Source organism: Aspergillus lentulus (assembly GCF_001445615.1).
Source record: "Aspergillus lentulus DNA, contig: Alt04, strain: IFM 54703, whole genome shotgun sequence".
In the NCBI taxonomy this organism is placed as follows: domain Eukaryota; kingdom Fungi; phylum Ascomycota; class Eurotiomycetes; order Eurotiales; family Aspergillaceae; genus Aspergillus; species Aspergillus lentulus.
The window spans coordinates 1,379,822-1,399,568 of record NW_028322122.1 but is presented as its reverse complement, the minus strand read 5'-3'; the positions used below and the strand labels follow the sequence as shown (position 1 = coordinate 1,399,568).

The 19,747-nt window shown below is 51.0% G+C and overlaps 9 protein-coding genes across 9 annotated transcripts; 4 read left to right on the top strand and 5 right to left on the bottom strand.

Moving 5' to 3' along the window:
• Positions 1 to 66: 66 nt before the first annotated feature.
• ALT_1742 (uncharacterized protein) lies at positions 67 to 710 on the bottom strand (the record flags this gene model as incomplete). The annotated part of the gene is made up of 2 exons (XM_033562083.2): positions 67 to 425; positions 515 to 710. 2 exons carry the CDS (start codon positions 708 to 710, stop codon positions 67 to 69), a joined length of 555 nt encoding a protein of 184 aa, XP_033417974.2.
• An 824-nt stretch (positions 711 to 1,534) lies between these two features.
• On the bottom strand, positions 1,535 to 3,664 carry ALT_1741 (uncharacterized protein; the record flags this gene model as incomplete). Its single annotated transcript, XM_033562084.2, has 1 exon — positions 1,535 to 3,664. One exon carries the CDS (start codon positions 3,662 to 3,664, stop codon positions 1,535 to 1,537), a length of 2,130 nt encoding a protein of 709 aa, XP_033417975.2.
• Positions 3,665 to 5,982: 2,318 nt separating this feature from the next.
• Positions 5,983 to 7,548, bottom strand: ALT_1740 (uncharacterized protein; the record flags this gene model as incomplete). Its single annotated transcript, XM_089599208.1, has 3 exons — positions 5,983 to 6,361; positions 6,418 to 7,380; positions 7,436 to 7,548. 3 exons carry the CDS (start codon positions 7,546 to 7,548, stop codon positions 5,983 to 5,985), a joined length of 1,455 nt encoding a protein of 484 aa, XP_089456354.1.
• A 212-nt stretch (positions 7,549 to 7,760) lies between these two features.
• On the top strand, positions 7,761 to 10,214 carry ALT_1739 (SWAP/Surp domain-containing protein; the record flags this gene model as incomplete). The annotated part of the gene is made up of 1 exon (XM_033562086.2): positions 7,761 to 10,214. The coding sequence occupies one exon, from the start codon at positions 7,761 to 7,763 to the stop codon at positions 10,212 to 10,214; it is 2,454 nt and encodes an 817-aa protein (XP_033417977.2).
• A 345-nt stretch (positions 10,215 to 10,559) lies between these two features.
• Positions 10,560 to 11,391, top strand: ALT_1738 (nuclear transport factor 2 family protein; the record flags this gene model as incomplete). Its single annotated transcript, XM_033562087.1, has 6 exons — positions 10,560 to 10,566; positions 10,752 to 10,769; positions 10,845 to 10,909; positions 10,988 to 11,059; positions 11,119 to 11,220; positions 11,281 to 11,391. The coding sequence occupies 6 exons, from the start codon at positions 10,560 to 10,562 to the stop codon at positions 11,389 to 11,391; spliced, it is 375 nt and encodes a 124-aa protein (XP_033417978.1).
• Positions 11,392 to 11,812: 421 nt separating this feature from the next.
• Positions 11,813 to 12,833, bottom strand: ALT_1737 (PQ-loop repeat-containing protein; the record flags this gene model as incomplete). Its single annotated transcript, XM_033562088.2, has 3 exons — positions 11,813 to 12,392; positions 12,453 to 12,710; positions 12,766 to 12,833. The coding sequence occupies 3 exons, from the start codon at positions 12,831 to 12,833 to the stop codon at positions 11,813 to 11,815; spliced, it is 906 nt and encodes a 301-aa protein (XP_033417979.1).
• A 973-nt stretch (positions 12,834 to 13,806) lies between these two features.
• Positions 13,807 to 15,602, top strand: ish1 (double-strand break repair enhancer MSC1; the record flags this gene model as incomplete). The annotated part of the gene is made up of 5 exons (XM_033562089.2): positions 13,807 to 13,891; positions 13,969 to 14,019; positions 14,075 to 14,222; positions 14,280 to 15,071; positions 15,128 to 15,602. 5 exons carry the CDS (start codon positions 13,807 to 13,809, stop codon positions 15,600 to 15,602), a joined length of 1,551 nt encoding a protein of 516 aa, XP_033417980.1.
• A 459-nt stretch (positions 15,603 to 16,061) lies between these two features.
• ALT_1735 (cytochrome b5-like heme/steroid binding domain-containing protein) lies at positions 16,062 to 16,762 on the bottom strand (the record flags this gene model as incomplete). The annotated part of the gene is made up of 4 exons (XM_033562090.2): positions 16,062 to 16,292; positions 16,359 to 16,596; positions 16,667 to 16,694; positions 16,750 to 16,762. 4 exons carry the CDS (start codon positions 16,760 to 16,762, stop codon positions 16,062 to 16,064), a joined length of 510 nt encoding a protein of 169 aa, XP_033417981.2.
• Positions 16,763 to 17,889: 1,127 nt separating this feature from the next.
• Positions 17,890 to 19,642, top strand: ALT_1734 (uncharacterized protein; the record flags this gene model as incomplete). The annotated part of the gene is made up of 3 exons (XM_033562091.2): positions 17,890 to 17,928; positions 17,984 to 18,045; positions 18,103 to 19,642. The coding sequence occupies 3 exons, from the start codon at positions 17,890 to 17,892 to the stop codon at positions 19,640 to 19,642; spliced, it is 1,641 nt and encodes a 546-aa protein (XP_033417982.2).
• Between the last annotated feature and the right edge of the window lie 105 nt (positions 19,643 to 19,747).

Below are 19,747 nucleotides of genomic sequence, written 5' to 3'. Positions count from 1 at the left end.
GCATCCACCCCCAAGCTCCAACCAACCATCCCGGAAACAAGCAGCAACCAAATCACCCCGCCCCCTCTATTTGCCAGTTTTCCAAGACACCTTCTCCACCTTCCCATTATCCTGCAGCTTGTTATATGCCCGGTCATGCCGATTCTCGATCTCGTCATTATGCCGCCTCACATCCTCGGGCACATCCGGACGCGGGTTCCCCTCCTCGTCGACGTTGGGCGACTGCCCGTTGCTGATGGTCGGCCGGGCGTTGTTCGACGGTCTGTTCGTGGCGTGCGGGTACACCTCTGCGCCGTCGTTGTTGCGGCGGGTTTCCTCGTCTGAGGGGGGTTGGTTCTGGTAGCTGGGTCCACCGCCGGATGACGAGGATGAAGGTGAAGGTGAGGATGAGCCCTTGCCCTTGCTAACGTCCGGGGGAGGGGGTCCTGCGTTGCGGTCAGAATCGAGCTAAACCATCATACTAAGGCGAAGATCGAGTAGAGATAGCATCCAGCTGCAAAGGCGGGAGACTCACCTGGATGCTCCATATCGCGCGTAGGCTTGCTCGTTTTAGCTTCTGCTTTGCCTTCTGGTTTCTGTTCGCCTCCGCCGTAGGAGCTCTGAGAGTAGAACCGCCATGGCTGAGGGAAGAGGCTCCTCTGGCGGCAGATTGGGAGAGTCGAGGGTTTGAGTGCCTTCGATGTGAGGCTACTGCGGAGGATTGGATTCATTGTCGTGGTATATTGGTGTATTATACAGATAATGGGTGTAAGCTGGTCTGAACACACACTGTTAAGGTACTCGGAAAAGTATTTATACTATCAAGAAACTGGTCGCCGGATCAACAACAACCAGTCGTTCCATTGCTAAATCTGCCAAATACCGATTCATATGAGGCTTGGTGGCGTGCCGTGTCCTGTTTAAACTGGGGACAATGACGTTGGAACATAGTCATCTCCGCTGCGGATCACCGGTTCACCTGAATTCGGGCAAACCCATGATTTCAACTCATTGAAGCGTACAAAAGATCTAAAATTACGAATTACGAATCTCAGGCTTACTCAATCGTCAAGTTTGACCGTGGAAAGACAATTCGTGATGATATTGCCATCATACTATCGCTGTAACCCAGATATCTTGACCAGTAGTTGTAACAAAAACAATGGAGATCAAAAATAGACAGCAGAGACTAACCCAAAGCATGAATGACAGGATGGTGCCTTTTATGCACTGTAACCTCCGTATGAACGCCGTGGAATGATATCCCCAGACAGAAAATGCTAGAAGACGAAGGGATATTCGAGCTCAAAAGTCGAGTCAGAACACTTTGGCAGAGGACATGACATAAACCGAGAACGCGGTCGGATGAAAACAAAGAAATCTCGTAGGAATAAAGATGTACGCCAATGTCAGAGAATAAATTGGGATCAATCGCCCCTGGCGGATTAAGTCGTGAAGATCATGCATGACACAGCTGCTTGCAGCTTTGAGAACGCCAACGCCTCGACCGAAAGACACATTTCATGATACGAGATTTGCATATCAACAAGTCGACCTAATCGGTCAACGATGCGCAGTAGCACACGCTTTCATATTGTGCCTTGGCTGTGTAAGTTTGAGTCGCACTGCCATAGCCTTTGAGGGTCGTCGTCGGTGTCGGTTGTACTTCTTTGATCTCAATTGTCTCGGGAGAGGCCGTTGCTATCGATCCGTCGTCCAACACCTGCATCTGCTGGCAGTAGGGCGCTCGGGAGCCAGGGTGGTTTCGCTTCTCCTCGATTTTGATCCGGCGGGGATAGTCAAATAAGGAATCAAGAGGTGTCAGGCCTCTCTTCCCATTCTGAGGCGGCGGCGTTTCGGTTGCTGCGGATGAAGCTGTCGAGCTCTGCCGAGCATGCTTGGATGTCTGATTCGTGTACAAAAAGAATTCCATCATGGTGCCATTCCACCAACAAAACCATGGTCGATCGCCTGCTTGCACTGCCTGTTTGCGATGGAAAGATTCAGCCATCACGTCCCGCTCCGAGACGGAGCGCTTCGATGCATCATTCGAAGAGAATGTTCCCTGGGGCACAATCACCAGCTTGTCAAACAAGGTGAAGAAAGTAAGGGCAGGGCCTAGGGCCATGTCGCCCGAATCATAGGCCGGGGTCAGTTGCTGGGTCTGGGGCAGAATCGGTGCCTGGGCACCATAGGAAAATGAAGAGCTCAGGGGGCGCTGTTCGAAAGTGATATTGTGCCGATGACCATCCTCTCCCTGAAGTAGGATCGGGATTTTGCTGCGGCCCATGCAGCCCCATGACGCCGTGTAACCCGACTCAGCAATGCAAAATTTCGACTGGTTCTTGGGACTGGCCGGAATGAGGAACTCGCCTGTCGGCACAGGCGACACATTCGCCGGCATTGATGAGATGGGCGTCGCATCCGCCCTGGGCGTAGCTGTCACTGTGACAATGTCAGGGCCTTTGGGCTTCGAGCGCTCCTCGCTCGCCGCCTTTTTCGCCCCAAGAACGCCCCCAATGACACCTGCAATGCACGCTACCACGAAGATAACGATGCTGATAAGAACCAGCGTCCAGATTGGCAACCCGCAGCACACCCTCTTCTTGCCTTTGCTTTTCAACTTTTCCTCAAACGCCATAACGCCCGTAGCGGGCGGCTCCTCATGTTCTTCAGGCGGGTTCCCATTCCCATTCACCGAGTTTCCCGCATTCCCCGCCACTACTAAAGTCCTAGAGGAAGTCTCTGAGACGGGGGGCTCCCGCGATGTACTATGCGCTATTTCTTCTGTGATGATGCCAGCACCAACTTCAGAATCCATCGTCTCTTCCTCCTTCGGTAGGACCCCGTCAGGGTACCGTGAATAAGGAGGAAGTTGCTCAGTATGGCCATCAGGCCCTATGAGATCTCCAACGTCGTCATCAGCACGGCCAGGGGGTCGCTGATAGGCTTGCTCGTGTCCGGGAAACCCGAGCGGGATCACTGGATTATGAATGGGAGTATCCAATCCTTCCTCCGGCACAACAGCCTGCGAATACATGGCATATGGGTGTTGCGGGGCGTTTGAATCGCCCAACGGTCGCTCCATCGGTCGTACAGTTGATGTAGTAGCAATGCTGGGCGATCGGCTGACACCGACTTGCGGATACATCGCATACGGGTGACTGGGACCAGTCGCTCCGGTGTAAGGACTCATTGCGCGAGTTGGTAAGGAGAATCGCGAGGATGTACTTTGACTGCGCTGAGCCACGGAGGCATCTGTGTTGTTGGAAGCAGTCGAGTCGCGGGTAGAAAAGTCCAATTCCCCTTTCTGGGGTAAACTTGATCGATGGGGGGTGTCATCGAAGGAGACCCTAGCATCGTCGCCAAACGGATTCTCGGTCACATCTGGAGGATCAATGGGCACGGTGTTGTATGTTTTCTGAGGGGGAAGAGCGGCCGAGCGAAGCGTGTGAGATGAAATGGAGGACGAAATTGAGAGGCTGCGCGGGGTGAGGGTAGACTGTTCAGAGTCAATCGGTTCCAGTGAGTATTCATCTGAAAAGACATTGACGTTCGAGGAGCGACCGGAGGGAGAACGATGATGCATTGAGTCGGAATCCGGCCCTTGAGAGTGTCGTTGAGGGAGAGACTGCGAGGATTGCGAAAAGGAACGCGAGTGATCTGAAGAGAGACGCCCAGACATGGCGTTACACAGCCCTGCCGGGCCTCCTCTGATGTCCAGTCAGTCTGCCAACGAGGGGGGTGGAAACAGTCACCTGAACGAGACTGTTCCGGGTTGACTGGAATCTAGGCAGATGAATCACGGAGAGGAACGGGATCAGAGCGGGCTGAAGCAAAACGTTGGGACGTCGAGAAGGAGGAATGTATTATTTATTCAAATAAAAGAAAGATTATGGCAATTAAGATAAGGAATGAGGGATGGTGGTTTTGATGTTGATGTTGATGTTGATGGTGATGTTAACGGTGGGTGGCAGTGGTGTTGAAGGGTTTCACTGGGAGGAGAAAGAGGGAGAGCGAGAGAGAGACGGGAGACTTGGCAATTGGTAGAGTCTGGGATTAGGTTACTTTAGCGCACCAGAAACAAACTAAACTAAGGGAGTTGGCTGCAAAAGAGGAACTCCGGCTCAACTAATTAGTAACTTGGGAAGCGTGCTTGCGGTCGCAGAACAATGAGAATAATCAAATGTGTGCTCTTTTTCTGGCTTAGAGAGAATTTCGCCTCCATGAGAGAGTTATCTTGCAGAGAATGGTATGTACCTCTCGAGGTAATCTTTGATGAAACTACTCCCTGCTCCGTAGTTGGTTAGATATTATTAGGTTGTTGATGATGACATTCATCCCCATCTATTTGTATTTCTTACATGAATACAAATAATCGAAACCTGCTACGAGTTAAGATACCTTGATAGATACTGCGTGGTAATTTGCGGAGACTCGCCACTTCTGACAAGTGTCTCTAGGAGAGTCAACCCAGCGTCCCAGCCCTCCTATGGCAGTCACTAACGTCTTCGGCTTTGGATGCTAAGAGCCTAGGTAAGGTACCTACACAAAATTGTCAATCAAATGATCAATACAACAGCCGGCGTGGTTTTACTAAGGTACTTTCAGAAGTACTGGGATGAGTACCATATGATGAGTACCATAGGTGTTCTCCGTTCTCCTTATTTATGACGAAGCCAAGCCGTAATTAGGTTACAAGCCTGACCTTCCAAATCTGAAACAAGTTAAAATACGCCATAAAAAACAGCACCCTATGAGGATTGAGCATCACCATTCCGGATGTCCATTTCCTGCAATGACGATGTGATGAACGAGATACATACTATTTATGGCATCTTCCTCCGACCGGTGCTTCTTCACTTTAGAGACATCTACGGGCATAGACAAGTACTCATGAAAGCTTTCAATGATGGTTGAAAAGTTACATACAGTGTACAGACACATCGAGAGATAGGGTACCTAAGGTATTTACGCAAAAGATTGTTAGTTCCAACCCCAGCCCCCACTACTCCTTCCAAAACCCAATTTAATTACCGTAGAAGGCAATAGAACAGAGCTAGATATCCAAGGTAGACTAGAATTGCAGGAATTGGACCGATGGACGATTCTCTGGGCCTCCGGTGGAACCAATCTACAGACTACCTGGGACGCCAAACTCTATCTACCTAAATCTCAGTGGACACCGAGGAAGTTCTGTGAAATGCGATTGTCCGTTTGATGCGTCATTAGTATTATCGAGATTGTCCACTAAGATATGGTAGTCGAACAGCTGCATAGCTGACTGAACAGCCTAACGGTTGTCATCGAATATCTCTCAGGAGTCAGTGTGAAGGCGTAGCTTCGGTACAGGCGGAAAAGGCAGAGAGTCGTGAAAAATCAATCCGCACGGAGAACCACGATACTCTCCCACCAGACAAGCATTTACGATCTTCATAGGGCAAAGCACCCGACGGTGAGTTGGTCGTCTCAGGTACCAGGCTGCACCATCAGGTGGACAGAGGCCTCATTGGATCAGGAAATCAAACTCTGAAGTTGGTTCGGAGGGTTTAGTACAGGAAAATACATCTCTGTCCAATGGCATTGGATGCTGCCTTTTACTCCCCTGGACGAGAAGAGTTGAGCCGTTGATCCACCTCGTCGATATTTTTCCGTCTTTCTCAAATATGAGTACCTTTCGACAAGCCTAGAACTCGAGGCCTTACAAAGTCTGGTTCGCCCATTAAGTAATATCCAGCTGAACCGCGATACTTGTGCGCTTTTCCGGCAGACGCTATCACTGTCAGGCACGGAGGTGCAGGGTTGTCATTGGCTCAAACAACTAAAACAGACCCAGCGATATCTGCTCATTGGCGTGGGCTATTTCTATAGATACCGTGTGCCTATTTGATGTTGCATTGGTTGAGCGTGAGGGAATGCGAGGATGTAGGATTCGACGAGCGCACAGTGGTTCTCCTCCCCATTACGGACGGACGCTGTTGTTTCAGCGATATGAGGAAAGAGTTACTCCGGCCTCTGTGGTGCGCCTGGCTTTGGCGGCAACGGCTGTCCATGTTCAAGCACTTGCTTGTCTGGAAGGTAGACTTTCATCGGATTGGGGACAGCTGGCGCTCTGCGTTCCCTGACCAGGATGAAGCGTAGCGGGAGCTTGCGCTTTGCCTGGCGTGCCAAGAATACCAAAGCTGAGAAGGCAACTCCTGCTGCCGCTGTGAAAGCGGGGCGTGAGTGAGAAGCTGAGCACAGAAGAAGCGGAGGCAAGTGCAGCACGCGCTGCAGAAGCAGAGCGGAGAGGCAAGCTCTCCTTGGCGAGGTGCAGCTAGCTCCAGGCAGGCTGTTCAAGGATTTCTTCGGAGCGCCAAGATATCCGACAATTTCACTTGCCCTTTTTCACCCCAGCCTCCGGGCCCACTCTGAACGTCCGGTCTCACGCGAAGATACCAGGCCCAAGCACGTCTATCCAGCTCCTCTTTGCTTAGAGTGCTGGCCCAGGACTGGCAGACCAGGTCGATAGCTTGCAGCAAGTAGCCCAAGCAAGTCTCTTTCTCGGCTTCCAATTGCTTGACCGACTTGCGTTTCGTCTTGCTGGAGCCATTGTCAGTCTCTGTAGTCTCTGTAGCCGCCTCAGTAAAGGATCTGTAGAGATATGATTTTGCAGAATTCGGCGTGAAGATTGGAAGACTTGTGCTGCCTTTCGTAGCAGGGCTCGGGCCACTGCCCTGAGCACTTCTTAGGGCTTCAAGATCCACGCCCCAAAGAGGGGGCGATGTGTCTGAGCCATCTGAATCCCCATTGCCCAAGATGTCGGCAGAAGCGGCGGCAGAAGCGGCGGCAGAAGCGGCGGAAGCATTTCCAGCATCTTGCTCTGAGCTTGGTTCTTCTGTTGGTTTGCCTTCTTGGGGATTGTAATCCCACCGTTTTAGAACCTTGATCTCTCGCCCCAGGACTTTGATCACAGGATGGCCTTCACCCCAACCTTCTTGCTCAGCGGTTTTGCCGCTTTCAATTCCTAGGCTGATGGCCTTCGAGCGGCTGTTGGCACTGACGACAGCTTGCGCAAGGCTGAGTCTGCTGGAGATTGGCTGCTCTGGCATTGTGTATTTCAAGACACAGACTGCAAATGCGAGCACAAGAGGTGCCCTGTTAGTCAACAGAATGATTCGCGACAGCTCATCTTCCGATGCTGATGAGATAGGCAAAGAAAGGGCTGATTCAGTCTCGTATGGCGTTTCATCAATGCGAGCTGCTCCCCTGGCCTTTTTCTGTGGCGAGTCCGAATTGCCAATTGGCGCTTGACGCTTCTTGGAGACTCTCTTGGCAGCGTTCAGCACCTGTTTAGCAACTTTGTCATCTTCGAAAATCTCCTGAAGAGACTTGAGTTCTGCTTTTGAAAGTTGCTCCACGCTGCTCGATGTTAGATAGCTGCATCTGATGGAGAGACTTAGGATGGTTCCCATACGATATTAGGTTGGCTTTCTGGAGATCCATGACTTTGCCCATGGCTGACGCCAGTGGTAACTTGGCATCTTGTGATAAAAATCGCAACAGAGTCTGTATTTCAGCTGAGGCCATGGCTGATGCTGTTCATGAGAGTAATTGTTGTTGAGATCGTATCGCACTGTATCAGATCCAAGCTGCCTCTGTTCTGCCTCAGGCTGCAACGGTCTCCGCCTCCGCCCCGATAGCCTCTCAATGATTGCAACTCGCGAGCCACTACGATACGCTCCATCTGCTTACCGCGAAGCTCACAACGAGTGATTTGCTGCATACGCAGCTCTTTCGCGATGCCTGACGACGCGAAGTCCAAGGCTTTCCCAGATATCTCAGCCAAACTCTCCGCCCTCCCCAAGAAGTCTCTCTTCGAACGTCAAAAGGCCGAAGCCGAAGCCAAGCGGGCCCGAGAGCAAGCAGAGACAGCTGCTGTTTACGAGGATTTTGTCAAGTCGTTCGAGGATGATTCCCAGCCTTCCGATCGGATCACAACAGGAGGCAGACCGAACAACACCTTTGGAGGAAGAAGCGCCGCGTTTGGAGGGGGACCTGCGAAACGCCATTTTACCAGTTCAGGTCCTAGAAGCAGCGGCCCGGGGACTCTAGGACCTCCCCCGTCGTCGCTGTCTCGCAAACGTACTCATGAAGGATTTCAATCGTTTCAGAGGAATAGAGAGTCAGTGCAGGGTATCCTAGGATTTGACAACACCGGTCCAGTATCGTCCCCTGCTGCGTCGGCTTTTCGCACTTCGGACGAGGAGGAAGACAGGGCAGCCGATACGAAGGAGGCCGAGAGAGCAGCGGCAAAACCTACGCTTTATCTGGCTTCACTACCTCCCGGAACTTCTCCTTCTGCAGTCAAATCGCTCATTCCGTCGGTGTTATCTGTCGACAACGTGAAAATCCTCCGTCCCTCCAACCAGTCTCCGACCGATCGCAAGTCGATTTCCGCCATTGTCACTCTTGCAAATGAATCCGCTGCCTCGGATATAGACTCTACCGTCAGTGTACTACAAAACAAATACCTAGGATGGGGATACTATCTTTCGATTGCGAGGCATCTCTCCTCTGCCGCGATCAGTTCCTCGATGCCGGTCACCGTGGGTCCGTCGTCAACAAGCTCTCTCCCATTCGGTGCGAAGACTATTACCCCCGAGTATGGGGGCCGCTTGAACCGTGCGCCGCCTCCTGGGTCTCACCGTGGTGGCTTCGCGCCCCCGTCCTCGTATGGAGCAGCGTATGGTCGCAGTGGACGCGTCACGCAGGTGGAAGTGAAGACACCTTCAGATCTGAAGCAGCTCAGGCTAATACACAAGACTTTGGAGAATTTATTGAATTATGGCCCAGAATTTGAGGCTCTACTCATGAGTCGGCCGGAGGTCCAAAGGGATGAGAAGTGGGCGTGGCTGTGGGATCCAAGAAGTGTCGGAGGAGTGTACTATCGCTGGAAACTATGGGATATCCTCACTAACAGCAGTCCTAAAGGGGCTCGGCGCGGTAGGAGTCAAAATGCATCGTTATTATTTGAGGGTGGCCCAAGTTGGGTATCGCCGGACACGGGCATCAAGTTTGAATATACCACGCGCATGGATGAGTTTGTTTCCGATGAGGATTACAATTCGTCTGACGAAGAGATGTCAGACGGGGAGGATGAGAGACGACACCTAGGGGGCGCTCCGCCAGCCGACGCAGTCGGTACTGGTAACGAAGGACTCGGTTACATGAACCCGCTACAGAAAGCCAAACTCACACACCTCCTTGCTCGGCTCCCAACCACGCATGCGAAGTTAAGAAAAGGTGATGTTGCGCGTGTTACAGCTTTTGCCATTGGACATGCAGGTGCAGGCGCGGAGGAAGTGGTGGAAATGATCGTGTCAAACATCATGAACCCTTTTGCATACACTGGGGCCAATCCTGACCGGGAGATTGAAAGGGGTCTCGCTCGGCAAGAAGCCTCCAAGAATGAATCCACTGACACTTCGGGTGAAGGGGGGGCCCCATCATCGTCTAAAAGCAACATGGATACATCTTCCGCGAAGCTGGTTGGTCTTTACCTTGTCTCTGACATCCTTTCGTCATCTGCCACAAGCGGTGTGCGCCATGCCTGGCGCTATCGACAGCTCTTTGAATCAGCATTAAAGTCCCACCGGGTATTTGAGCACCTAGGTAGACTCGAAAAAGACCTGAACTGGGGACGGTTACGAGCCGAGAAATGGAAGAGAAGCGTAGGTTCACTGCTGCACCTCTGGGAAGGGTGGTGCGTGTTTCCACAGTCGAGCCAGGAACACTTCTCTCAGGTATTTGAGAGGCCGCCGCTTACAGAAGAGGAACTTCGGGAAGAAAAGGCGAAAGCGGAGGCGGATCGGGCTGCTGGGGCGGCTTTCAAGGGCAAGAATCGCTGGAAGACTCTGGAGGAGGACGAAACAGCCGGGAAATTCGACCCTTCGCGTCCTCCTGCTCAACCAGATCATAACAGAATGGACATCGACCAAGGTCATGCCGCTTCCGCAGGAGGCGACCTGGTTGGAGAGCCTATGAGTGATATAGACGGAGAGCCTATGGAAGACAGCGACCTAGAAGAAGCACCAGATGGAGAGCCGCTGGAGGAGGATTCGGCCATGGAGGCCGAACAGAAAGAAGAGGCGCCCAGCAAATCCGAAGCGCCATCTCAGCTCGAATCCGGGCCTCCTGTTCGAAAACCGCGACCGAAGGCAGAGGACATGTTTGCGGATTCCGACACGGAGTGATGTACTGTTATGTAGAATTGACGATCATTGAAGGGTCAAATTCATACTATTGTCATAGACTTGGCAAATATTGTGTCTCATTGTTAGACAATTTCTGTTCGTAGCCCCAGGAAGGCAGCATTTAGCGGCGCAGAGCAGGCCGCAATAGTGTCCCATGTTCAGGCAGGAACATGTCCGCGGGCGATAAAAAGACGCGCTCCAAGCCTCACGGTTCAGGGCCCACACCTCTCCCCTCTCGGACTCAAATATCAACTTGGGATCCGTCTCTTCTTAGCCTCAACAAAGATCCCTTTCTTATTCCTCTCTTTGCTTTCGTCCGCTCTGAAGTAGAGTATATTCATCAAAATGGCCGGTAAGTCCCCATAACATTCCTGATTCATGTCATCCCTTTGTTGATGGCTATGTTTTTGCTTGATGTCTTGCTGCCCCTCCTCCTTATACCCCACCACAGCGGTTGAGGCCAGTCGCATGCACGACTACTATCCTTCACAAGGCATACATTAAGTAAATGTGAACTAATTTATTACAAATGCTTAGACTTCCAGAACATTGCTCGTACGTATTCCGTCGTTGGCTCCGGATTCACAAACACGGCCAGGAGATTCTGACCCCTCTCCTCTCAATCAACAGAGCAGTTCGTGCAATTTTACTACCAGACCTTCGACACCAACCGTCAGGCCTTGGCCAGTCTCTACGTATGGTTACCGCATCACCGTCGCCATTTGCGAAACTGAATTATCATGCGGAAACTGACCACGACGGACAAACTATAGCGTGACCACTCTATGCTTACCTTCGAAACCACCTCGGTCCAGGGTGTCAGCGGCATTGTCGAGAAGCTGACGGTTCGTTTTCCCCCGCTCGTGTGTTTCGGTGATACGGCAGAGGGTTAATCTTGCGACAGTCTCTTCCCTTCCAGAAGGTGCAGCACCAGATCGCGACCTTCGATGCTCAGCCTTCGAACACAGAGGGCGGCATCATGGTCATGGTCACCGGTGGCCTGCTGGTACGTTAGGCTTTTTCCATTGGTTCGTCGTTGTAGGGTGATGGTACTGATGTCGAATAGGTTGATGAGGAGCAGAAGCCCATGAGCTACTCTCAGACTTTCCAGCTTCTTCGTGAGGGTGAGAGCTACTATGTCTTCAACGACATGTTCCGACTCATCTACCCTGCGTAAAGGAATTGATGTGGAAGGATAGCGGGTTGGCCAGAAGGGCACTGGGTGAGACTTCTGGTGGCGGGAAGGAAATGGTCATATTACGATAATGAATACGAGAGAAGTTAAGGCACGTCTTCAAATGGATGCCACACATCGGCAGTCCAAATGTTGCATGCGCCCGAAAGCATTTATTCTATCGTTGGTTTCGTCAAATGAATATAGTTGATGAAACTTCTACTCTTCTATGTCAAACATGAGAATGGTTCGCTGATACAGTCTCTCCTTCGTGGTTTCGACAAAATGCAGTCCGAGCTGCTCAGCAGATTCGGGAGAAGTCTAGTATCTGAACTGGATACAGTCTAGGGGAAATCCAAAGCAAAACAAGTCGAAAGTTGCCTGTTCCTGATGCGAAAGCTCGGCCGATTCTGCGCTAAAAAGGTCACTGACCTTGGAGAAGTGGCGTCTCCTCAGACGGCTGCCCATGGTCTCTTCTCTCTGGGCATTCTCCAGTACCGTTTGGAGGAAGATCTTTGCCATGGCGATGGTTGCGCTGCTTGTTGGGCCCAAAATATTCGAAAAATATGGCCAGGACCAAGAGCGTGCCTTGTAAGCATGCCGTCACAATCAATACGCCCCATGTGCTCCACCCCTTTGGTCCCAGTCGTGCAGCTAAACTGCCTGCCCACACAAGACTTCCCGGAGTTTGGATACACATCATGGGGATGCTCAGACTACCCACACACCGCAGCTTCAAAGTAGTGTAGATTTGAGGGAAGTACTGGATCGAAGCGAGGATGGCAGCAACCACCCCTGAGAGGTTGGACCATGCCTGAAGCTGGGATGGCCGGTTGACTGCGACTGCGACAGAGGTGATGAACATCACTACGACGTGGAGGATACAAATACCGCTGACGACCAAGGCTGTCCTATATGTTGGGCCGTTTCTCGCCGAAGCTTCTGACTCCGTAGGCGAGGTTGGAGAGGTGGCTCGAGGGAAGTAAATGACGAATAGAAGCAGGCTGGAAACGATCCTCCATTAGCCACACGAACGCTATCGGACAGAGAGTATGTGAGCTTACATGGTAACAAAGCAGAGCCACTGTGTCCCGACCTGGAAGATGCCGAGTAGTCCCCCGAAGCAAGCTAGTCCATTGATGTTCTTGCAGCATTCCACATCCTGTAAACTCTGTTGTTGTGTCGCAACATTTGCAAACGCCGAGGTACCTGAAGTGGTTCCCAGGAGAACGAAGTATGGGGAGATCCCGAAGGAGCTTTTGAGGTTGATTATGCGGATATGCTGAGGGAGATACGACAGGAGAATCCCAAATATAATCAAACTGTGTGCGTTAGTTGAAGTTCACAGGAACCATTGCAGCATCTTTAGGACCGTACATAGACAGGACGAAGTTCTTATAGTCTGGTGAGGTAAGATGGGTGCATTCGAGATCGGGGGTGTCCATGTTTATTGAGCGAGCGCAGCAGGCTCAAAGTCTTTGGATGAAGGCTATATATATCAGTTCAGATGGATGTAAAGTGAACAGGAGGCTTGTCTCCTTAGTTGCTATCTTCGGGGAGCTGTAAGCTTGCTGATCAAGTCTATCGATAGGGCATTTCGTGATCAGGTGTCCATATGAGTCAATAACTTCCTTCGGGATAAAATAGTCAGCTAGGAAATTATTCAAGTTCCTTCTTGCTCAGACCAATAGCGAAAGTTCATGATAGTAGTGGCATCTGTTGATGTACATGAAGGGTGATGAGTCCCTTACAGCTGCTTGACATGGGATGCTGATAATAAGAGGTCTCCGCTTTTCAAACTACGCTAACTTAATCAGTAAGGTAGCTGGGCGGCCTAAGGTACCAAGCTTAACTGTATTGCTGTTAGGTAGTGCGCTTTAGTCTAGTGCCTATCTATCTACGGAGTCAATCTGCCGCATGTTTTTGTATTTGGTATAGTTAGATAGATACCGGTTGTCTTCAGACCAAGCGGGACCTGAAAAGCAAAACCAACTGAAAGAACAATAAGATATTTCTCATTGAGGCTAGAGCACAAAGGAAGCTCTGTCGATGACGCCAGTACTTGAACTCACCTCTCAAAGCATGGAAACCGGCCACCACTCACCAGCACCTACGTCACTCGTCTATCATCTCCTCCAAATGCATCATATTGCCAACATCTGCTCACTTTCTGTTTCTCTTTCAACCTCAATTCTCATACCATTTAAGTACTTGGTATCCCTCAAAGATACTTGATTTTGATCGTTTCTTTTCCTCAAGAGAAAGTACCCAAGACACCCCTTGTAAGCGACCACCCCCTTCATTCATTTACCTCAACTACAGCTTCAACGAGCTTCCTCTTATTAACATCGCCACACAGGAACTGTACGGATCAAATTTGCAATTCTATAGGAGTGATTAGAGGAAACTACCTCCAGGATGAGACTTAATCTAGGCTCCAGCCTAGTGTTCTTCCTCGCGACCACACAGGCGGTCGGAGCGTTCAACTGGCTCAGCAAAGCAGGTGTGTTCTGAGGCAATCCATTTCCTCTTAATCTCAGATATCCTTCTCAGACTCCCGTGCTAAGCATGTCACTCTAGCTTACAACAAATGGCACGAAACTGAATTGGAACGATGGCTCTCCGATCATGGTTCGCATTTTTCACATCGATCCCCCAAGCATAAACGCGGCTAACGATGGTCCAGACATCCCTTATCCCACCCCTGCCGACCGAAAAAATCTCGAAGACTTGGTCAAGCGCAATTGGGACTCCAAGGTTCAGAAGCCTCTGGGAAATGCGGCCGAGAATAGCGCTGACCAGTGGCATCATGCCAAAGAATGGATTTTTGATACGTGAGTAATCTGCACTTGACGCATGATTGCAACAAACCTCCGCTAACTCATCTGTAGTTGGTCAGACTCTCATCTCAAGGCATTCCTTGATCGCCATGGCGTTCCTGTTCCTCAACCTCGCAGGCGTGACGTACTCCTGAAGGCTGCTCGTGAAAACTACGAGGCCATCGCGACAAAAGTTGGCGAGACTGCGCACTACCCTGGTAACTGGCTTTATGAGCACTGGACTGAGTCCGATCTGAAGGAGTGGCTGGATGAGCGTGGTTGGCCTGTGCCTCAGCCGACAACCAGGGACAAACTTATCGCGTCTGTTCGTCGCAATGCCAGACTAGCCAGTCTGCAGGCGCGCAGCATTGCGGCTTCCGCCACCAAATCGGCCGAAGCTGCACAGTCGAGCCTGAGTGAGGCGTTGTTCAACGCTTGGTCAGACTCCGATTTGAAGAAGTTCCTTGATGAGCACAACGTCAAGGTGCCCCAGGGCTCGAAGCGTAATGAGCTTATTGCTTTGGCCAGAAAGCACCGTGCTTCTCTTGTGAGTCAGGCCTCCGTTGCTTCCAAGACCGCTTCCGAGTCCGCGACAAGCTTGATCGGCGCTGCTACGTCCAAGGCCGGCAACCAATACACCCGCGCCACTGATCAAGCCAATTTGAAGGCCCAGGATGCATTCGATACGGCTGTTGAAACATGGTCGGACTCTCGTCTCAAGGCCTACTTGGACGCACGTGGAGTTCCTGTTCCTCAGTCGAGCAAGCGCGACGAGCTTCTTGCCAAGGTCAGACTGAACAAGCACAAGGCCGCGACCGGATGGACTGCCTGGACCTTTGACACCTGGAACACTGATCAGCTGAAGTAAGAAATCCCCGTGGTCCGCGTCAAAAATCACACTTTACTAACTTTGCTCGTAGGAAATACCTGTCTTCCATGAACGCCAAGGCTGCTCACCGCGCAGATGTCACCCGCGATGAGCTCATGAAACAGGCTCAGGAAGCATACGCCAAAGCCTCCAAGGCTGGAGGAGCGAATCTGGCATCTGCCACTTCCTACATGGCTCAAGCCACTGACGCAGCCAAGGACTCGACCTTTGACACTTGGTCCCACTCCGAACTCAAGGCATACCTTGATTCCTATGGCATTCCCACCTACCAGGGTTCTAGTGTCAACGAGCTCCGCGCCGCGGCCAGACGCAATGCCCAATACTTCCGGTACGGAACCACTAGCCCACAGGGAATCCTTTACTCCAAGCTCCAGGAATGGTCCCAGTGGGCCATGGACCAGCTGAAGATTGGAGCCTCGAGTGGCCGAGCTCAAGGCCAGGAGGCCGCTGAGAAGGCGAAGGCGAAGGCTTCAGAGGGCGCCGAGAAGATCCGCTCGGAGCTCTAGATTTCTTAACGAATGATGATTGTATTTTACTTTCATTTATGAGGTTTGCAGGCCGGGTCTGGACTGGAGGCTTTTCTTAGGTTAGTCTCGTTTTTTATGGAAGTTACGATGATTCTGAAATAATTTTTGGGGCAATCTTTTGCAATGTCACAATTGCCATGCAATGTTTAGTCTAATAACACGGAAAAGTTATTGAAAGACTGTAGTCCAAGCCTCTGGTCCCTTAGATCATTTGCTTTTGACGGTGGCATCTGCCAGCTGAAGGGAGAAAGTGATTCAACACAGACATACTTCGTATACCGTTTCTAGACATTATCATGAGATACAAACGCTCCATTTACTTGTTCTCCAATTGGTATCGTCTTGTCGATAGCCCGACGCGGCAGCTCCTCAGACAGAGGATAAGTACGTAGCCGGATACCTGCCTCGTAAAGTTGCTACAATAGTGATAGACACCGTTCACGACTTCGGCGCCTCTGGATCACCCTCTGCAACCAACTTACCCACAACGAGGTATTTCTCCAGGAAGCGCTCCTCCCAGGACTGGAGGTTCTCCAACTGCTCCTCGTTGAGATCTTTGAGATTGTCCAGAGGACCCTTTAGATCCTTAGTGAGCATCTCGACATCGAAGCTCTGGTGCGCCAAACCACGCGATGCGTCGCGTCCGGCAAAATTCTCGTATGGTCCGCCCTGGAGTAGACGACTGGGTGTCAGTTGACTCTTCCTGAAATATCAAGGTGTAAGGCGCAGGCATACAGGGCCGTAGAAGTTCTTGCCTGGGGTCACATCGAAGACTCGTCCGCGGACGGCCAGGTAGACGGGTTTATCGCCTTCGCCATTGTACTCGAGCAGGGTTGTTGGTGTGAAGGTGCGGAAGACCACAGGTGGGGGAGCTTGCGGGAGGGCGACGGGCGCCTTGGGGCGGAGTTGCATGTAGACCAGGATCGCGAAGAGGGATAGGAGGATGAGGTTGATGGGGGTCGCGATTGACATTCTTGACCGGTGGAGAAGTCAGGCATGTTCATTCACAGGGCTTGTAGAGAGGTGCTGAGAGAAGAACGTACACTTCCGCGGGCGGGACCGCACCGTCTCCTGGGAAGTGTAAGTAAGCATTTGATTCTATCCAGACTTCGACGGGGGGGAATACCTGTTGAAGCCATTTTAAAGTGTAGAAAGCGACTAGTTGCGTTCCGGGTTGAGTCCAAGGTGGCTCTAGTCGGCGTAGAGACGGGATGATGATGACGATGATGGTATGGAGTCCAGAAGTCGAGAGTAAGCTGTCATGACGGACGTTAACTTCGGCTTCCGACCGTGGAATTTGCGGAGAATACCTAGTGCGGTAAGGTATCGGCCTAACACCCGGCTGTGGCGGCCTGACTTTTGAGGAGGCAATGTCCTAACTTTGATATTTTGGGTCATTATTGAATTGAAGATGCTAGTTATTTATTGTTTAACTTTCAATAGTCGAATATATTTCTATCACAGCTTGGACTTGAAGGTTAAGGGTCTTAGCCGAGTTACTCCTGAGTTACTTTTGTCCTATCGTGCTCCTCTGGATTCTACTCCCTTAGGTTTAGAGCCATAAGGTGGTCCTAATAATAACCACATCGAAATTAACTACGGAGTATTATTGTCACAGGGTCACAGCCAAGTTAGACTAAACTACAACAGAAATCTGAAACAGTGTCATCTTACTTTAGTGTCGACAAAGAAGCATGTGCTCAGTGCCGTCATGCTCACTCTGCCACCAACTTTTCCTTTCCATCTTCTTGTCGTTTTGATTGATTCATTCATTGCTTGCTTTCATCATCTGCGGAGGGGTTCTGTTGGCAGTGCTCAGCAGCACGTTGTTGTCAGGTTTCCTTTCTTTCTATCTTTCTAACCTTTCCTTTTATTGGTTTGACTGATTACGCCCTCAGTCTTTCTTTCGGGCTCTCCCATATTGTGTCACTCCTTGCTTTCTTCCTTTGCATTTCCTTGGATACACTCCATTCCCTACCAGCTTGATTGGAGTTGCTCGAGCCTTCTCCAGCTGCATTGACTCCTTTTTCGTTCGGTGACATGCGGGCATGTCAATGTACGGTCAAACCAGGCTGATTACCTTCCCTAAGCTGGTTGCCTTCACTCCTTGTTCTCTCGCTTTGTAGATAAGAGGTATGTCATAGTGAATAACCCTGGTCTCTCGTTTTTCTCTGATTCACCTAAGCGAATCACCCGAATCATACCTATTTCGGGGAGAACACTGATCATCAGTCCATCAATCAGAGTACTTGAAACTTCGGTCAAAATGTGGGGAAAGGTGTCATTTCATCGCTCGCGGAAACCGGTAATTGTGACCCCTTGAGCTAGTCAAGGATTCTTCAGTTGATAACGTGTGCCAGTCTTCGGGTTCCGGTGCTCGAACGGGCGAGAAACTGCCCAAAGGCCTACCATTCGTCCCACAGTAAGTGTAGATTGCAAGTGGCTGTCAGGCTGGTGGAGCGTCCGCTGACAATCACAGATATCCCTCAGACTCGACTTTTTCTGCGAATAGACCCGACTCAGGTCATCGTGTTACTTCGTCCATTTATTCTCGGGACACGTTCGATCACAGTCGCCAGCACTCAGTCACCTTGGACCATCAGAACGATGGCAGGTTTTATCAAGACGCAGAAACTGCCTCAGGAAACCTGAGTGTAGAGATTTCACCTCCGGACTCGCCTATGTCTATTGGTCGCACATATCACAGTCGAGGTAGCTCACGTGTCTCTTCTCTCGAGTTTGAGTCAAATCAGACGTCCAACGGAGAACACAACATCACGAAGTTCGCCAGCCATTTGCCAATCCCACGTACGCGCGCGGGCTCTGCGCAACCTGACCACAGACCGTCGACGCAAGGTCTCTCAAGTCAGAATCGCACAGCGCGATGGGATGGTTTTTCCGATGCACCAACCACAAGCCACTCAGATAAATTCGCGCCCAACCTTTCCACAGATATCTCCTTTGGATCACAACACACGGGATCAAGCACCGCTTCTAGATGGATCAAGGGTCATGGTCATTCAAAAGAACAGAACACAGAGGGCCGGCAACGGTCACCGCCAAAAAATGATAATCCTTTTTCTCTAGCAGTGCGTGAACCTTGGAAGGGTCCGAGTGGGCGATCTGCAATGATAAATCCGATCCAGGAGAAGCCAAGGGAGAGATCGTCATCACGTGTCCATCAATCAAAGACTAACGATCACAACGATCGATCAAAGGAAAGTGGCCGTGCATCTCCAGACTATTCATACCTCGGTTTCGTCCCGTCGGTAGTCACAACAATTACTGGAGGCGCAGATAATACCCTGGGACCGGACAAACGCCAGCCTAGCAAAAGTCGCCAGCAACCATCAATTGCGAAGAAACCGATAACATCCATCAGTGCGACTAGCGATGTTCCACCCCGTATCGAAATTCCAGGGCCCACTCTGGAAGCCACCCTCGCTGAGTTGAAGCTGTCCACCGGAGACCAGGCTCATGCACCCGTCAGTCGCTTCAGTGCAACCACTTGCGCCACAACGGAGAGCGATAGCCCTACACCTAGTCGTCGTGAGAGCGTCGATGCGGCTTCCCAGTCTACAGAGAACGCGCCCTCAATCATGTCCCGCAAAAGACCCATTCCCAGTGCCATGGCTCCGGGGAAGAAGCCAACCAGGAAGCCAACCCCGTCCCAGGCTGACAATGGCAAGGACCTCCCCCCCTGTCCACCAGAACAACAAGCTCAAAACCGCATTGAGATGCTGGAAGCAAGGAGGGACAACCTCGCACGGCGTAGGGCAAACATTAACACAATTATTCACGAACTGACCCAGGTCATCCAGCCTAGCTCCATTGCTTACGACATGGCTGCTCGGGATGAGGTCAAGAAGACTGTCGCCAGTCTCAACAACGAATTAGCCGATATCAAGAGAGAGGAGCATGAGATTGGAATGAAACTATTCAGACTTTGGAAGAAACGCGACGAGCAAGACTTGTATGGTGGAGACAGCGGTCTATGGGTAAAGCGGGTGACCAGCTGAAAGCTTTCTTTCAGTCAATTTCGGGTTCGAATTTCTGCTTGCGACTGTTATGATTCGACGTTCGTTGGTAAATTGTCGCCTTGTCTGATTTATGTTCCCTTTGAC